Source organism: Eschrichtius robustus, chromosome 19, assembly GCF_028021215.1.
Source record: "Eschrichtius robustus isolate mEscRob2 chromosome 19, mEscRob2.pri, whole genome shotgun sequence".
NCBI classification, from domain to species: domain Eukaryota; kingdom Metazoa; phylum Chordata; class Mammalia; order Artiodactyla; family Eschrichtiidae; genus Eschrichtius; species Eschrichtius robustus.
In genome coordinates, this window is record NC_090842.1 from 31,523,897 (window position 1) to 31,543,427 (window position 19,531).

General features: G+C 38.5%; 2 protein-coding genes across 4 annotated transcripts in view; one reads left to right on the forward strand and one right to left on the reverse strand.

Annotated features, from left to right (window-relative positions):
* The window catches only part of FTO (FTO alpha-ketoglutarate dependent dioxygenase), a 371,459-nt gene extending 364,244 nt beyond the window's left edge, over positions 1-7,215 (reverse strand). Inside the window, exon 1 of the mRNA XM_068528237.1 lies at positions 7,048-7,215. Within this exon, the coding sequence (XP_068384338.1) occupies positions 7,048-7,134 (87 nt within the window). The 5' untranslated portion in view covers positions 7,135-7,215. The remainder of the gene's footprint in view (positions 1-7,047) is intronic.
* Positions 7,216-7,400: 185 nt separating this feature from the next.
* The window catches only part of RPGRIP1L (RPGRIP1 like), a 97,741-nt gene continuing 85,610 nt past the window's right edge, over positions 7,401-19,531 (forward strand). The window contains exons 1-5 of one of the 3 annotated variants that reach the window (XM_068528711.1): positions 7,419-7,473; positions 8,961-9,121; positions 10,081-10,172; positions 11,914-12,058; positions 18,336-18,634. In XM_068528711.1, the coding sequence (XP_068384812.1) occupies positions 9,075-9,121; positions 10,081-10,172; positions 11,914-12,058; positions 18,336-18,634 (583 nt within the window). In that variant the 5' untranslated portion in view covers positions 7,419-7,473; positions 8,961-9,074. Of the gene's footprint in view, positions 7,474-8,960; positions 9,122-10,080; positions 10,173-11,913; positions 12,059-18,335; positions 18,635-19,531 lie in introns of all 3 variants that reach the window. The other 2 variants (XM_068528712.1, XM_068528713.1) reach the window with 2 other exon arrangements.

The following is a 19,531-nucleotide window of genomic DNA, read 5'->3' on the forward strand; positions in this document are numbered from 1 at the left end:
TCTACTGCTGGTACTTGCTTAATTATCTATCTTCCATGGAAAGGCAGCCAGTCCCATGGGACCAAATCTGCCATATCTACCCATGTGTCCCCAGTGCTGAGTACCCTACTTGGCACTTTTAACCGGGTTCCTCAACTGACCCAAGGAACACAGAACATAGTTTGACTATGTTCTCAATTCTTCCAAGGGTGGTACATCACTAGTACCATTTGGGACGAATGGGTAAGAAGTTAGTGTGACCCCAGCAGAGAAAATCTGCCCGATTAGACACTCATATACTATGAGTTCACAGAATGAATGGCCTGAATATAGGCTAAATATCTACTGGGATTAGACAGGTGGTAATGATGATGACAGTGAGATGACGGTGATAACAACGACACAATGTTCTAGGTGCTTTTACCTGTATCTCAGTTCACCCTCATCACAATCATAACTAGCACCACAGTTTTACAGATGAGGAAACAGAGGTATAGAGAAGTTAAGTTGCTTAAAGCAAATGATGGAGCAGGATTCTATTCCGGGATCTGCCTCTAAAGCCTCACACTCTAAACCACGCTACTGTGACTAAATGGGCAATGCTGGAGTATGGCAGAATGGAAAGTACATTCTCATCTAAAGAGGCAGCCACTGTTCAGCTCTAGTTAATGAAATGCATGCCCAGTGTTGCCAGATAGTCTAGTTTTTCAAGAAAGCCAGCCATCCAGACTTTCACGTGAAATCTCTCAACTTTTAAACATTGGAAAATAATTTGGAAACTTTCAAACACAGTTCACTTGGGCCAAATAAAACACCTTCATAGGCAGGCTGAATGTGTAAGTTGTAAACCTGTGATCTCTAGTGGCCCCTATGTTTCCTTAAAAATATACATGCCAAAAATGCGTACTCTGAATCTAATCATAAGGAAATATCAGACAAATAAGAATACAGGGGAACTTCCCTGGCCGTCCAGTGGTTAAGACTCTGTGCTTCCACTGCAGGGGGCTCAGGTTCAATCCCTCGTCGGGAAACTAAGATCCCCGTATGCAGCACAGCAAGGCAAAAAGAAAAAAAAAAAAAGAATACTGGGACATTCTACAAAACAAAATAGCCTGTACTCATCACAAAGGTCAGTGCCTTACTCATCACAAATGTCAATCTCATAAAAGACTAAGAAAGGATGAGGAACCAATTTAAAGGAGATTAAAGGAGACCAGATTGAAGGAGATTAAAACAGACCAGAGACATGACAATTAAAGGTAACGTATGAACCTGGATTGAAACCTGGACCAGAAAAAAAAAAAAAAAGCTATAAAAGATATTATTAGGACAATTAGCAAAATTTAAATATGGATTTTGGATTAAATAAGAGTATTTTATCAATGTTAACTTTTTCTGAAATTGACAACTGGCTATGTTTATATATGAGAGCATCCTTGTTCTTAGGAAATACATGCTGAAGTATTTAGGGGTAAAGAGGATTGATGTCTCCAATTTACTCTGTAATAGTTCATAAAAAAATAATAATAATAGTTCATGTATTTATATGAAAGAGAGAGAGAGCTATAAAGCAAATGTAGCAAGATGTGAGCAAGTTCTGAATCTGGATGATAGGTTTGTGAGGGCTCTTTGTTCTACTCTTGCAGCTCTTCTATAAATTTTAAATAATTTCAAAATAATAAATTATATCATCTAAAAAAATATGGGGGCAGCCTTATGTCAGCAAAGGGTTCTTTGGGCAACCCTCAATCAAAGCCATACCTACTCTGTCCCTGGCACAATGGCCAAACCTAATCATACTAGATTCTCACAGCAACTCACAGAAGCAGCTATTCTTGACTCCATTTTCTGGCTGGAGAAACTGAGGCACAGGGTGCCAACTCTCTGTCCAACAGCAAAAAAAATTTTAGAGGCCATGGTTCTAACTCAGCCTATCAAATACTAATCTGGACTATTCCACTACATGCTTTGTAAAAAAATTCATTTTAAAAATGCATGAATATACTTTGGTACCCTCATGTTTTAACACAAATTAAATAAATGTTATCATAAAAAGCTAACTATTTAATCCAACCTTTTTATTCACCCTCCAGACTTGGAAACTGTATAAAAGTCTATGACATAAGCAATCACAAGAAGAAAATATATTCTAACTTATTTCAAAGAGAAAAGGAAAACCAAAAGCAATTACCCATTATAGGGGTAAGAAGTTTAATTTAAAAAGCAAACAAGAGGAACTTCGCTGGTGGCACAGTGGTTAAGAACCCGCCTGCCAACACAGGGGACACAGGTTTGATCCCTGGTCCGGGAAGATCCCACATGCCATGGGGCAACTAAGCCCGTGTGCCACAACTACTGAGCCCACGTGCTGCAACTACTGAAGTCCGTGCATCTAGAGCCCGTGCTCCGCAACAAGAGAAGCCACTGCAATGAGAAGCCCGCGCACCGCCACAAAGAGCAGCCCCTGCTCGCCACAGCTAGAGAAAGCCTGAGCGCAGCAACGAAGACCCAATGCAGCCAAAAAAAAAGAGCAAACAAGAAATCTTTGTGACCTTAGGATAGGTAAAGACTTCATCGATATGACACAAAAAGCATGAATCATAAAAAGAAATACCGATAAATTGGACCTATATCAAAATTAAACACTCCTGCTCGTCAAAAGACTATTAAGTAAACTAAAAGAATGAGAGACAATATTCACCATACATATTGCTGACAAAGGACCTATATCTAGAAAATATAAAGAACTCGTAACACTTAATATTAAGAACACAAATAACCCAACCAAAAAAAAAAAAAAGAGCAAAAGATCTGGACACCTCACTAAAGAAGATATATACCTGATCAACCAACACACGAGAAGCAGCTCTGCATCATTAGACATCAGAGAAATGAAAAGCAAAACCACTATGAGATACCACTTCACACCCACTTTCAAAAAGACAGTGATAACAAGTGATTGAGGATGTTAAGAAATTGGAACCCTCAAACATGAATATTAAATGGTGCATCCACATTGCAAAACAATGTCTTAGTCCATTCAGGCTGCTGTAACAAAATACCATAGACTAGGTGGCTTATAAACAGCAGAAATTTACTGCTCACAGTCTGGAGGCTGGAAGTCCAAGATCTGGGTGCCAGCACGGCTGGGTTCTGGTGAAGACCCTCGTCTGGTTGTAGACTCCCAACTTAATGTTGTACCCTCACATGGCAGAAGGGGCGAGGGACGTCTCTCAGGCCTCTTTTATAAGGACACTAATTCCATTCCTAACCACCTAATCACCTCCAAAAGGCCCTACCTCCTAATACCATCACCTGGGGGAGGTCAGAATTTCAACAAGAGAATTTTGGGGGGACACAAGCATTCAGACCATAACAAACAGTAGAGCAGTTTTTTTTTAATGTTAAATAAGCACAGATTTACCACATGACCTGGCAATTCCACTCCTAGATATCTACCTAAGAGAAATGAAAACATTTGTACATATAAAAAGTAGAACACAAACGTTCATAGCAGCATTATTCATAATAGTCAAATAGTGGAAACAACCCAACTATCCATCAACTGGCGAATGGATTAAACAAAATGTGGTACATTCATACACTGGAATAGTACATTTTTCAGTAACAAAAAGGAACAAAGTACTGATACTACAACATGGAAAAAAGCTTTTCAAAGAGATACTCACCCTCATCAGTCATCACTGAAATGCAAATTAAAACCACAATGAGATACCACCACACGCCCACTAGAAGGGCTAAAATTTAAAAGACGGACAATACCAAGTACTGGTGAGGCTACGGGGCAACCAAAACTCTCATAGACAGCTGACGGAAACGTAAAACGGTGTAGTGGGTTTGAATAGCATCCCCCAAAAAGATAAGTCCAAGTCTTAACCACCGGTGCCTGTCAATGTGATCTTATTTGGAAAAAGGGTCTTTGCAGATGTAATTAAGTTAAGGACCTTGAGGATAATGAAAGTAAGATCATCTTGGATTTAGGGTAGGTCCTCAGTGCAATGACTGGTGTCCTTATAAGAGAAAAGAGACAGAGATTTAAGACACAGAAACACAGAGAAGGTAGCCATGGAAGACTAGAGCAGAGATTGAAGTTATACAGCCCAAGCCAAGGAATGCCTAGAGTCACCAGAAGCTGGAAGAGACCAGGAAGGATTCTCCCCTAGAGCCTTCAGAGGCCCCGTCGACACCTTGATTTCAGACATATCTCTAGAACAGTGAGAGAATACATTTTTGTTGTGTTAAGACACCAAGTGTGTGGGAACCTGTGCCAGCAGCCCTAGGAAACTAATATAAATGGGAGAATCACTTTGAAAAATTGTTTAGCGGTTTCCTATATGGTTAAACACAGAACTACCATAGCACGCACCAAGTGGACTCCTGCGTGTTCATCCAAAAGAAATGAAAATGCAGACATGAATGGTCATGGTCATAGCCGCTTTCTTCATAATAGCCCCAAACCAGAAACAGCCCAAATGTTCAGCAACTCGTGAATGAATAAACAAATGGGCCAGAGCCACACAGTAGACAATTAATCAGCAATATAAAGGAATGAGGTACTGATACACGCAACAACATGAATCAATCTCAAAAATCATTATGCTGATTGAAAGCAGACAGGCCCAAGAATACATACAGTATACTTCCACCTATATGAAGTTCTAGAAAATACAAACTACTTCATCTACAGTGAGAGAAAACCTATCAGTGGTTGCTTGGGAACCAAGAGGAGGGAAGAGACTGACTGCAAACCAGCAAGAAGAAACTGTTAGAAGGGATTAAAATGTTCTCTGTATCAACTGTGGTGGTGGTTCCACAGGTGTTTTTATCCATCAAAACTCATCAAATTGTACACTAAACGGATGCACATTACGGTACGTAAATTACACCTCCTTTAGAAAAAGAGAAGATAATTCATGAGTAAATGAACATTTTATCGTTTTATATTTAAGATTTAAAACTTAATTTCCTATACTTTGTTCCAGCCAGTAATATTTCATAAATAAATTTTAAATAAAGATCAAAGAAATTTTTAAAGTAAACAGGCAGACAACTTGCTGTATCATTTCAACATGTTTTACAAGCAGAAAATGGAAAAAAAAGCTTTGGAGTCAGAAAACCTCGTTTCACAGAGCAACCAAGTGGCCTTGGGCAAGGTATAACTTCTACAAGCCTCCATTTCAACATCCATCAAGTGTGAATGACATTAACAACTACCTCACAGGCAACAGTTAGGGTTTCAATAGAATAAAAGCTCCTTTGTGCAGGGATTCTATCTTAGCCAAAATCAGAATCCCTGTGTCTGGCAAATAATAGGTGCTAAATAAGTCTTTACAGAAGAAATGAATAACTTTCATTGTAAACCCAAAAGGTAAGAAAGACATCACACACAATACCACCGTGTGACATCTGTTTCTTGGAACTGCTGTAGACTAATGCAGAAGGATCTTTCCCCTTTGTACCCATCTTTATATACTGCCTTTATCACATACAGACTCAAGCATGGAAACTTCAGGTCCCTGGTGAAACTTTGTTATAACTCGGGTCATAATAGAGCACATTTTATGTTTTAACTCCATAGAGGTATTGCCCTAAGACAAAGTGAGTTCACTTGTAGGACTCTAAGTTCTATGAGAGCACAAACAGTGTGTATTTCATTTACCAATGGTTCTCACGTCCTATAATTGCCTGATACAGAGTGAGCAACAAATAGCACGTGTAAAGGCCCTGTAACCACATAAAGCACAGGACAGAGGGACTTCTAAGAAGGCCAAAGTGGCTGATGGGCAGAGAGCAGAGAGCGTGTCATGTCTACTGAGGCTGTGGATGAGGCAAGTAGGGTCTAGACCATGCAAAACAGTGTAGGGCATGTGAAGTTTCCTCTTTATCCTAAGAGCAACAGAAAACCATGATAGATTTTTTTTTTTTTTTTTTGGTTGCACTGCGAGGCTTGCCGGATCTTAATTCCCCAACCAGGGATTGAACCCAGGCCACCACAGTGAAAGTGCCTACTCCTAACCACTGGACTGTCAGGGAATTCCATGAAATATTTTTAAACAGGTGGTTGGCAGAGGATGTAGGAAGGAAAGGGCCATGATTAGATTTGCATTTTGAAAAGCTCACACACCACAGTGTAGAGAAGAGTCTTGTGTGGAAGGAGGGACAGAAGGGGAGCAAGGAGTGTTTGGGTGTAGAGTGAATATAGACCAATAAGGAGACTACTGGAACGGTCCATTGAAGAGGTAATGGTAGCTTGGTCCAAGGTGGTGAAGATGGAAACAAGTGACCAGATTACCAATATATTTAGACAAATCAATAGGACTTGATTTGCAGAATGAGGGAAACACTCAATTCTTCTGAGCCTCAAGTCTTCATCTGTAAAACAGGACTCTTGATACTCCACCTGTATAATATCTATCTTGCAATCTGTTGCGATAAGAATATGAAATAATATAAATATTATGAAAACGCAAAGCCTGACACGTAATAAATGCTAAAAAAAAAAAAAAGAAGAATTCTATGACTATTATTATTGTAATCTCATGGCAGAGCAAATGCTACGGGGTGAACCCCAAAAGTAGAAAATGGGATTGTAGTTAAAGATCCATATCCGCTGGGCCGAAGACACAACAAAAACAACTGTTCCAAATACACACATCTGACCGCACAGATTATTTCACCTAAACCGATGTCAGTCCTCAGAAATCATTACCGAAGAGGAAAGCACAACTGATATGATCACAGGCATCTGAGAGTCCGGTAAACTGAGGCACAAGGGTAGCTACAAATTTAACCAAGGAATGAGGTGCAGAAGCAGGACAAGGTAATGCTGTCTTGATTCTCATGTGAGCTGGTCCAACAGGACCAGGCCTGCATCCCAAGCAGCACGAATTTAGAGCCCCCGAAGTCTCTGGCTCCCTTGCTGACAAGGCCTTGTCATCCCTTGGCTTAAGACCGTGGGTCCGCTTGCCTTTCAACCAAGCCCTTCCGGTTCCCAGCCCCCAGCTACAAGTGCCCGAAAGATCCCAGACTCCGGAGAGCCCGACATACCTTAGCTTCGCGCTCTCGTTCCTCGGCTGTCGGGGTCCGCTTCATGCTGCCGATATAGCAGCCTTCACCACTGCTAGTCGCGTACATTCCTCGCCCTACACCCCGCCTCCTCCATGTAGTTCTCTCTGCGTCTTGCTCCCGCCTGCCGCCATTCTCCCTCGGAGCCGCGGGAACTACCACTCCCAGGATGCACTGCGGCGACGCCGGAATGCGCCTCGGGGTTGGGAGCAAGAGAATTTCCCAGGTCCGACAGCTGGGCAAGCGTAGTCCCCTGCGCAGCGAGCTGGCGTGCTAGGGCCCGAAGAGAACTACATTTCCCAGGAGGCAACGGGGCCGGCCATGTTTTTCCCGTGCTCCTTTCGGCCGGCCGCCCCACACGCCGTCGGCGCTATAGCAACGGTAGCTAGCGGCGGGGAGAGAGTGGCGGTGAGTACTCCCGGGGAATAGATGGGGCGCAGGTTGCTGCCCCTCTATTTGCAGCACGGGCCGGGGTCCTGGGGTCTGCTCTACGGCCTGGAGAAGCCCTGGAGTTCTGCTCGCGTGAAGAGAAGCCAGGCTTGAGACACCTCCACGTCCTCAGGCCCGAATCACAGCCCGCCCATTGTCCCCACCCCCAGCACCGGTTTGAAATTTTCTGTCCCAGCCCTAAACCCTAGCTGATGAGCGTTGAGGCTAATTTCCGTGCTTCTCCAGGTCCTTCTTCAAGTAGAAGGTCACACAAACAGTTCGCTTATTTGCCCTGGATTAGGAGTTGGTTGGGAAACCCTAAGCCTCTTGAGTGACCTATTGTTTGCTTAATTTTTACAGTTATTTGTTTATCGTGATGACCCCATAGCCTCTTAACTCCATGAAGGTGGAGACTTTGTTTACTGTTTTAGTCTCAGTGCCAAGTATTCATTTATTCATTCCATAAACATTAATGTTGGCGCCCACCCTGTGCCAGGCGCTGTTCCCGACCAGCTGTGAACAGGACTGATGCCGGTCTCAAGATGCTTACACTCTATTAGTGAAGAGGAAGTAGTAATGAACCAGTAAGTTAGATAATTGCAGATCGAGATGATTGCTGTAAAAGAAATAAACAGCGCTGTAATTGGAAGAGTATTCTAACATAGGATGCTCAGGGAAGGCCTCTCTGAAAAAGTGACGTTTCAGCTGAGTCCCAAAGAATGAGGAGCCAGCTAGTGCAAAGGCCTTGAGCAAGACAAGGGTACCATGGATTTGAAGAACCTAGAGAACAGTGTGAGTGGCACACAGTGAGCCAGGAGAGGTCGCATGACACGGTGTTGGTGAGGCATCGCAGCACCGTGCAAGGTCTCTCAACCTCGACGCTATTAACATCTGGGGCCAGATAATTCTTTTTTTGTGGTTCCTGTGCGTTATAGGATAGTTAGGATCATCTCTGGCCTCTAGATGCCAGTAACACTGGTCCCCTGCTTCCCAGCTGTGACAGTCAAAAATAGGATCAGACAACTACTTCTTAGATGTGTGACGTTGGGCAAGTTACCTAAGTTGTGTATCAGTTTCTTCATTTGTAAAGTAGGAAACGTTTTGAGTTACAACCTCACAAGGATATTGTGAGATATTTAATTAATTCACATAAGCAGAGCACTTAGAAGAGTGCCTGGCACGTTTTAGTAAGCATTCAATAAATGTTAACACCGTCATCATCATCATTGTTATTATGAAAGCCACCATAGCTCTATCATGGAAAAGTTATCATTTTCACAAGTGTCCTCTGTTTAAACTTCTTGCTAATTTGGTTCCTAAATTGACCTCTCCTGTGGCAGTGTTTCCAAAAGAAGTAGATGATCTCCCAGGCATATGTCTATTAGTTGTTTATGTCACAGTAAAAATGCACTGGTCTGAAATCTTTGATGAGTTATAATAAAAGTTATTAACCTTCTCTCTAAAAGATGATGCCTGTATACATATGCATACAAGATTTTGGAAACCATCTCTGGCTCCACAGACCCTGAAGCCCCAAGGACTCCGTTCATTCATTCATTCATTCAACAACTATTTAGTGAATGCCAGCTATGCACCCAGCTCTGTGCCAGCCTCTGAGAATACAGAGGTAAACGAGACAAATCAGCTTGCTACTCTCTCAGACTTTACATTCTAGGACCAATGTGCTAGAGATTGGGAACCTCTGCCTTAGGACATCTTCATTGTCATAAGTTTTTTGCATTACTAAACATTGCATGGACCACTCACATCCGCATATAAAACTAAGTTACTGTGATGCATCTCTGTAAAGAATAGAAACTGTAAAAATGCCAGAATTAGCTAGACAGCATGTATGTGGAGGTAGGAAGCCCTGGGACTTCCTAGGAGGTAGGGACCTAGGCCTCATGGCAACAAAGGACACAACAAAAGCAAACCCAGCTGGTGAATTTATGAAACCTCTTTCAGAAAACTTGGAACTACCCACTCCTTTGCGCATCAAGCTGAAGATTAATATTCAAGTGATATTAACATCCCAGGCAAATGTGCTAAATGCCTTTAATTTACCATCTCACTTACCTTTAAAATAACTCTGTGAGATAGGAATTGTTTTCTCCATTTTTTAAATTAAGGAGCTGAAACTCAGCGAGATTAGGTGACTTGACCGGCCAGTAAGTAATAGAAACAACCATTTGAATCAAGTTCCTGACTTGAGTTTTTTCCAAATACCTGCTTTCTTTGGGGAGCAGAGAAGGGGATGGAGGATGGAGAGGAGGTATTTCTTAAATTTGGGGGAGTTTGTTTTTGTTTCAGATAGAGGAAGAAGAAGAAGAGAAAAGGAAGAATGATAATCTTACCTCATTTCCTAAGCAAACTATAGGAAATATACTGTTGAAAGGACCACTGGCTCCATGATTGAATGTAGTATTACTTTTAAAATAGAAGCTTTCATCTTCTTCAAGCAGCACATGTGGGCAATAAGATGTCCATTAAAGTTCTAGTGCCTTATTCATTTTATTTGGTTCATTCCATTGCATAGTTAATGTTACAACTTGGAAAGATTTTATTTGAATTTTCTTTTCTCCACAGATACGCAATGTCTGGTCCAACTGATGAGACTGCAGGAGACCTGCCTGTGAAAGATACAGGTCTAAATCTCTTTGGAATGGGAGGGTTACAAGGTACAGCCAGCTGTTATTTATTACCACTATGAACTTTGATCAGTAACTTCTTTACTTTTAATTTAAAGTATTTCTGATATTCGTACCAACAAAGCCATTTAAGTAACTATATAGTCTTGATTGGACTAAACAAGAAGATGGAGAATTTAGAACAACATATGGTATTTTACTGCCTGCATCAATTATCAACAGCTCATAGAAAATGTAAAATCCCCCTCTGTTCTGATAAAGAATTGTTATAAATCATCTTCTTAAAATTCCACACATCAGTAGAAACGACACAGAGAGTACCAAGCCTCCAAACCAAATTGCCTGGTTTAAATCACATTCGCCATTAAAATGTTTCTTTAGGCTTAAATTTTATATGGGAGGAAATGCCATATTTAAAAATTTTTGCCTTTCAAGTAGAGTATCTCAAAATGGTTTGTTTAGCCAAGTGATATTGACTTTGTTTTATCAAATTAATACACGTTAGAGGTTTTCTTTGTCCTTTTATCACTTAGTGGTTGCTACAGAGCTAAAAAGCACTTTCAAATTGAGAAAGAAAAGGACTGCTTTAAGGAACAATATAGAGTGTAGAGCTGTGTTTTTGTTTGTGTGTACAGTGTGTCAGCCATTCTGTCATGCCATAGCATTTGTCATTGAGAAGGCTGTGATGTAAAATATATTCCACTAAGGCTTCTTCATACACTTGTTAATCAAAACACTGCAAGTGGCCACCTTGAACTACCACAGAAAAAGATAAATTTGACTATACAGCTTTTATTGTTAAAAGTAAAAAGAATGGGGGATGTGGGGATATATGTATACGTATAGCTGATTCACTTTGTTATACAGCAGAAACTAACACAACATTGTAAAGCAATTATACTCCAATAAAGATGTTAGAAAAAAAGTAAAAAATAAAAAACAAGAAAAATTTTAAAAAGTAAAAAGAATGTATAAGCTTTGCTTTAGATCTTTGGTGGAGTATCAGGGATTAAAATACAAATAATTTTAAGTGTACAAGGCTATTTTTTAGTATTTGATACCCTAAGTTCAATTCTTGCCCTCAGTAACCTCCTCATAGGGCTTTAATCTTTGTCCATTTGTTCCTTGTTTCTTTTGGAGGACTGTTGAAAATTGACCAGCTTCCCAGGAAAATATCAAATTTAAGCATATGTAAAAAAAATATACACACCTGCTAAAAGGTGTAAAAGTTCTTTAAAAATATATGATAGCTTATAAATGATTTGTGAAGGTTTTTGTTTGCTTGGTCTTGCAGATTTTATTGTTTATTTTCTATAAGCCATAGCTCAGAAAAATATCTTAATCATATTGTTATTGTTATAACTCTTACCTTTGAAAAACAATACTTCCAGATACCCTGACTTTTTATTTAGTTTTTTCAACATTCAACATATAAATTGAAAAGTCTTTATTGGATCAGAGTTGCATCTTTCATTCTTATTTGATGTAAGTTCTGTCTTACATTGTTATTTGAATACATTTTTTGACTGGAAACGATTGTTGCTCAAATCCTTAATATTGCATATAAAGTATTAATAGCAAAGACTTTTGTTCTTACCTCCAATCAGTGGCGTGAACAATGCTATAACATTTTCTAAAGCAGTCTTAATTGTAGGTCACAAAGAAAAAAACCTGAGATGAGTGCATCAGAGATTATGTTAATATCAACAGTTATTGTTTTTAGAGGCTATTTTAAGTAATCCTCCTATTAATTACCTTGGCATTTTTGCAGAAACTTCAACAACACGGACAATGAAGTCTCGCCAGGCAGTGTCACGTATCAGTCGTGAGGAACTGGAAGACAGATTTTTGCGTTTGCATGATGAGAACATTTTACTTAAACAGCATGCCCGCAAGCAAGAGGATAAAATTAAAAGGTTATGATAAAAAGCTTTTAGCTTTTTTTTCCTGACTCTGTAAAGTTTGGAGGATATGCTTTTCTATAAACTTAATTGAAAACCCCACCTTGAATCTTTTTCGGAGCAAGGCAGGTTATAAATCAGTACAGTTTTTAAAAATGGAAAATCTTACAAACTAGGATAATAAACCAAGAAGATTATGAGTGTTTATTATGTCTGAAGTTGCCATTTGAAAGAAAGAGCTAATAGCTATGAGTGCCATGAGTGTATCATATCTCTAAATAACTTTTGCTCTAATTTTTATAGTTTAATAAGCAAATGGCCAAAACATCTGTTTTCTAAACGTCTTGATTTTAAAATGAAAGTTTTAAAAAGTAAGTAGCTATTCTAACTTGTTAGGATGCATGTTCCTTTAAGATTTGGGGTTTACTAATGAGAACATCACTTCACTATCTGGAACATATTTTACTTTGCTTGGATTAATCTAGAATCTGTATTTATTTCAAAGAATCTATTGTTTCTGAGGAAACAGGGTCACTTTTGTATGCAAAAAATTTCTGCAGGGATTATTTCTTAAGAGTAGATAGCTTTCATTCCTTCCTGTTCAGGAACAGTGACTGTCTTCTGAATGTGTGGCATTAAAAGTTCATTCTCATTTGTGAGCATCAACAGATCTGTATTCATATTCATGTTCTAGGTTCAATGGAAAGGTGAGACAAGGATTGAACAAAGAAGATAGGGGGTTTTTCTTCCGCTTGGAACTTAGCCTCTAAAGGAGTGATTCTAGTCAGTTTCTATTCTGTGGACTTTGTTTTAATGACCCACTGACCTGCTTTGTGCAGAGCTTTTACTTTGAGTTGGTTTTTGAGTCGTGATGATGGCTTTTTTCAAGACTCACTTGCCTGTTTCTTTTTCTGACCACTAACACAGCCGTCACCCTGTCTGAATGAGGCATTTAGTCTGTGACCACTGAAGAGTTTTTTTCCTTTGTAAACCTAATTGGTCAGTAAAAGAATTAAATTCACAGCCTTGACCTCATTAGTAATTTGTCCTAGCCAGAAAATAGAAAACAACTTAATAATGAGCTATGTAGTTTAATGGAAAAAGGACTGGGCTAGGAGTCAAGTGGTGTACATGTGTTCTTTGTCTCTCTGCCACTCGCCTATGGTATGTTCAAGCCATTTAACCTCCTGGAATTTTATTTTACTCAGCCCTGAGGGTAGTGATCCAATGACCACTATGACCCAAAGCTCTAATTTCCTTCTCAGGTTCACACCACTGGCACTACCTAGATACATGGATAGAACTACCTTTAAATTTATCCTTAAGATATAATTAGAATCACTTACTTTAGTATGAATGTAGATTTGATAAACCACCTTTCTAAAGAAGTACTCAAACTTTACCCGATCACTTATTTCATTAATATAAAATAATCAAATGAAAATTATTGCTATTACTGGACAAAAAGATGCAATCTTACCTTTCTTGGCAAAGTTTACTTGCATATCTTTGAAGGAATTTTAAGGCTCTCTATGGATGTGCTCTTGCCTTAAAAATTGGAGTTGTTTGTTTTTCTCTAGATGATGACTGCTTTTTCACATTAAATCTTTTTTTTTTTTTTTTGCTTCAAACTTTTTTTTTTTTTAACATCTTTATTGGAGTATAATTGCTTTACAATGCTGTGTTAGTTTCTACTGTATAACAAAGTGAATCAGCTATACATATACATATATCCCCTTATCTCCTCCCTCTTGCATCTCCCTCCCACCCTCCCTATCCCACCCCTCTAGGTGGTCACAAAGCACCGAGTTGATCTCCCTGTGCTATGTGGCTGCTTCCCACTAGCTATCTGTTTTACATTTGGTAGTGTATATATGTCCATGCCACTCTCTCACTTCGTCCCAGCTTACCCTTCCCCCTCCCCGTGTCCTGAAGTCCGTTCTCTACGTCTGCATCTTTATTCCTGTCCTGCCCCTAAGTTCTTCAGAACCTTTTTTTTTTTTTTAGATTCCATATATATGTGTTAGCATACGGTATTTGTTTTTCTCTTTGTGACTTACTTCACTCTGTATGACAGACTCTAACAATACCTCATTACAAATAACTCAATTTCATTTCTTTTTATGGCTGAGTAATATTCCATTGTATATATGTACCACATCTTCTTTATCCATTCCTCTGTCGATGGACACTTAGGTTGCTTCCATGTCCTGGCTATTGTAAACAGAGCTGCAATGAACATTGTGGTACATGACTATTTTTGAATTATGGTTTTCTCAGGGTATATGCCCATGGTGGGATTGCTGGATCGTATGGTAGTTCTATTTTTAGTTTTTTAAGGAGCCTCCATGCTGTTCTCCATAGTGGCTGTATCAATTTACATTCCCACCAACAGTGCAAGAGGGTTCCCTTTTCTCCACACCCTCTCCAGCATTTATTGTTTGTAGATTTTTTGATGATGGCCATTCTGACTTGTGTGAGGTGATACCTCATTGTAGTTTTGATTTGCATTTCTCTAACGATTAGTGATGTTGAGCATCCTTTCATGTGTTTGTTGGCAATCTGTATATCTTCTTTGGAGAAATGTCTATTTAGGTCTTCTGCCCATTTTTGGATTGGGCTGTTTGTTTTTTTGATATTGAGCTGCTTGTAAATTTTGGAGATTAATCCTTTGTCAGTTGCTTCATTTGCAAATATTTTCTCCCATTCTAAGGATTGTCTTTTCGTCTTTTTTATGTTTTCCTTTGCTGTGCAAAAGTTTTTAAGTTTCATTAGGTCCCATTTGTTTATTTTTGTTTTTATTTCCATTTCTCTAGGAGTGGGTCAAAAAGGATCTTGCCGTGATTGATGTCATAGAGTGTCCTTCCTATGTTTTCCTCTAAGAGTTTTATAGTGTCTGGCCTTACATTTAGGTCTTTAATCCATTTTGAGTTTATTTTTGTGTATGGTGTTAGGGAGTGTTCTAATTTCATTCTTTTACATGTAGCTGTCCAGTTTTCCCAGCACCACTTATAGAAGAGGCTGTCTTTTCTCCATTGTATATTCTTGCCTCCTTTAATAAAAATAAGGTGACCATATGTGTGTGGGTTTATCTCTGGGCTTTCTATCCTGTTCCATTGATCTATATTTCTGTTTTTGTGCCAGTACCATTACTATCTTGATTACTGTAGCTTTGTAGTATAGTCTGAAATCCAGGAGCCTGATTCCTCCTCCATTTTTCTTTCTCAAGATTGCATTGGCTATTCGGGGTCTTTTGTGTTTCCATACAAATTGTGAAATTTTTTGTTCTAGTTCTGTGAAGAATGCCATTGGTAGTTTGATAGGGATTGCATTGAATCTGTAGATTGCTTTGGGTAGTAGAGTCATTTTCACAATGTTGATTCTTCCAATCCAAGGACATGGTATATCTCTCCATCTGTTTGTATCATCTTTAATTTCTTTCATCAGTGTCTTATAATTTTCTGCATACAGGTCTTTTGTCTCCTTAGGTGGGTTTATTCCTAGGTATTTTATTCTTTTTGTTGCAACGGTAAATGGGAGTGTCTCCTTAATTTCTCTTTCAGATTTTTCATCATTACTATATAGGAATACAAGAGATTTCTGTGCGTTAATTTTGTATCCTGCTACTTTACCAGATTCATTGATTAGCTCTAGTAGTTTTCTAGTGGCATCTTTAGGATTCTCTATGTATAGTATCATGTCATCTGCAAACAGTGACAGTTTTACTTCTTCTTTTCCGATTTGGATTCCTTTTATTTCTTTTTCTTCTCTGATTGCTGTGGCTAAAACTTCCAAGACTTTCTTGAATAATAGTGGTGAGAGTGGACAACCTTGTCTTGTTCCTGATCTTAGAGGAAATGGTTTCAGTTTTTCACCATTGAAAACGATGTTGGCTGTGGGTTTGTCATATATGGCCTTTATTATGTTGAGGTAAGTTCCCTCTATGCCTGCTTTCTGGAGGGTTTTTATCATAAATGAGTGTTGAATTTTGTCGAAAGCTTTTTCTGCATCTATTGAGATGATCATATGGTTTTTCTCCTTCTAATTTGTTAATATGTTTTATCACATTGATTGATTTGCGTATTTTGAAGAATCCTTGCAGTCCTGGGATAAACCCCACTTGATCATGGTGTATGATCCTTTTAATGTGCCGTTGGATTCTGTTTACTAGTATTTTGTTGAGGATTTTTGCATCTATGTTCATCAGTGATATTGGCCTGTAGTTTTCTTTCTTTGTGACATCTTTGTCTCGTTTTGGTATCAGGGTGGAGCTGGCCTTGTAGAATGAGTGTGGGAGTGTTCCTCCCTCTGCTATATTTTGGAAGAGTTGAGAAGGATAGGTGTTAGCTCTTCTCTAAATGTTTGATAGAATTCGCCTATGAAGCCATCTGGTCCTGGGCTTTTGTTTGTTGGAAGATTTTTAATCACAGTCTCAATTTCAGTGCTTGTGATTTGTCTGTTTATATTTTCTGTTTCTTCCTGGTTCAGTCGCAGAAGGTTTTGCCTTTCTAAGAATTTGTCCATTTCTTCCAGGTTGTCCATTTTATTGGCATATAGTTACTCGTAGTAATCTCTCATGATGCTTTGTATTTCTGCAGTGTCAGTTGTTACTTCTCCTTTTTCATTTCTAATTCTATTGATTTCAGTCTTCTCCCTTTTCTTCTTGATGAGTCTGGCTAATGGTTTATCAATTTTGTTTATCTTCTCAAAGAACCAGCTTTTAGTTTTATTGATCTTTGCTTAAATCTATGTCTTTCTTTTGAATGTAATCTCTATCTGTGTGAAAGTCTTTGTGTAACAGAAGATTCAGATATTTAGGTTGACATCTCATTTAAATGGCTACCGTCTTTCTGTGGATAAGCCATTTGGTGGGGCTCAGGGTCCTAAAGGGCTAGGTAGAGTGTGTGGCTCTGTTGGGCTATGATACCTGCCCAGATTCCTCAATGATATATCCTTCTCTGGATTAGGTGGAAAAGGAACTAATCCATTGATTACTTTACTAGGGTGTTTGTGGTACTCTTGGATCTTGGTTTTTATTATCCTGTATCCCTTATAAAGCATGTTTAATGGATGTGCCTCAAGGGAAAAAGAAAACAATCTTAACTGATTATGTTATGCATAGCTTTCCCCTGATGCCGCATGCTGTAGACCGAGTAGCCAGAAGTGTAGATAGACATGTATTACTACTGCTTTTACAGAGGACTCTGCTTAGGGCAAAAAAAGGTTGTTCTATGACATCCCAAAGCTATTAAGGGGTTTTTTTATTTCACTTTTGTTCTCCTAAGTAAAAGCTTCTGTCCATAACCATGCTAAAATAAAGCAAAACCCCGTTTAAAGAAAAATGAAGTGTGTTTTTATTTTCAATCTCCTGTCTGGGTCTTTATAAAAATAGATTCACTATAAACTAGAATCAGCTATTGAAGATGTGCGACCAATTTTGTAAAGTCTTGAACTTGTGTCTCTCATCAAAGCCACCTTTTCTTTCTTGTACTGCCAAGATTTTTCCATTCACTGTCAAGCATGTTTTCCGTACGTGTATATTACATCACCCCCATGTGCCCTTTCTGTCTTTTGTTCTGTCTAACCAGTTTTTATCAAAACTTAAAAGAATCAAAGGTATAAACTCCTGAGATGTCAAAAGCACAATGTATGTCTAAATTTAAAAGTACCATTGAAATAATACATTCTGTACCTAATTAAGTTCTACCATTAAACAGGCATGTTTCTTGAGCACTAAGCAACATTTAATGGTGCATTTGGGTTTCTTTTGAATTTTTCATTGGGCTTTTAATATGTATGTATCTATGCATTTTAACATTTTTATATTTGTAATACGTCTTAATCCTAGAGAAACTGAAAACAATACATCACCTAAATGCTGCATAGTCTTAATACAATTTTGAAAAGTTTTAACTTACTGTGGCTTGCAGATATAACCCACCATATCCACAATCTGTAGCTACATTTAAGTGCATACAGCATTCCTACATAAGGTCATGCGTTAAAAATTGCATTTGAGGAACATATGGAGTAAATATGTGTCCTCTCTTTACTAACCTTAAATGATAAGCCTTAGGAAACTGTTATTTGTCAGTGCTATAAAGCAGATTGTTGCCCAGTGGTTTCAATTATCATCAAAGGATTCTTCACAGGCAGTAATAGTTACATCAAAACCTGAAATTTATTATTCAGGTTCTGCACTGAAGTCTTCACAGTGATTATGTTCCTTTCAACAGAATGCATTTTATGCTGACTTCTCACATTCCTTTTCATCTTTTTATTATTTCCCTAGAATGGCCACCAAGTTAATACGGCTAGTTAATGACAAGAAAAGATATGAACGGGTTGGTGGCGGCCCCAAGCGGCTGGGAAGAGATGTGGAAATGGAAGAAATGATTGAGCGGCTGCAAGAGAAAGTTCATGAGCTTGAAAGACAAAACGAAGTCCTCAAAAACAGACTAATTTCAACCAAACAGCAACTTCAGATCCAGGGTCACAGGCAAACTCCATACAGTTATGTGCAATCTCGCGTTAACACTGGGCGTAGAAAAGTGAATGAAAATGCAGGCTTACAGGAATGCCCCAGGAAAGGTAAACTAAAGCTTACGTTAAATCCTAAATTTAAGTTAATAACTTGTCTTACACACACACATACGTACATACGCACAGAGTTTTATTTCTGTACTATTCTTGTTTTTGAGTGTCTTTAGAAAGAGAGAAATCATTTTTTGACTTTTTGATAAAATCACATTAACATGAAGATCATTTTATATAAGAATCACTAGATCATGCTCAAATTTGTCTAGTGAAACATTGAACATAACTATTCATCCTAACTAATAAAAGAAGCATGTATGAAACTACATAAATTACGGGTTTAATTTAGTTTGAGTTGGTTTTTTTATATTATGGATGGAAATCTCATTGACTCAGGCAAATAGAGAAACCACTAATTTGCCCATATGGTCACACTGTTGTTCTGAAGGATCACACTTAGGTTCTTCGTCCAAAGGCCTTCTATAAATTTTACAGAACTGTTTAAATCTTCCTCATTGTGTGGAGGCAGCTTGACAGTGGAGTGTGCACTTAACTAGGCGTTTAAAAAGTTGGGTTCTTGCTCCTCTGCTTGCTGTCTGGTGACCTTGGACAAGTCTTCTAATCATTCTGAACTTGAGTTTTCTTTACACATAAAATAAAAGGATTTGAGCAAGCGACCATAAAGGTCTCTTCCATCTTCAAAAAATGATCATTGGTCAATCACTTTTCTCATCTTGAAAATGAATCACCTAAAACCTACCCAGCTTACAAAGCAATTCAATTGCATATAGAAGACTCAATACTGTAGACAGAACCTAAGTATTTCTAATGAAAATTCCCAATTCCCTCCACCCACAGACAAACTTTATTTATAATGAAGCAAAAAGTCAATAAATATTTTAAGGAATACTTTTTTCATTTCAACTACTAGGGAAGGAAATAGAATTTTAG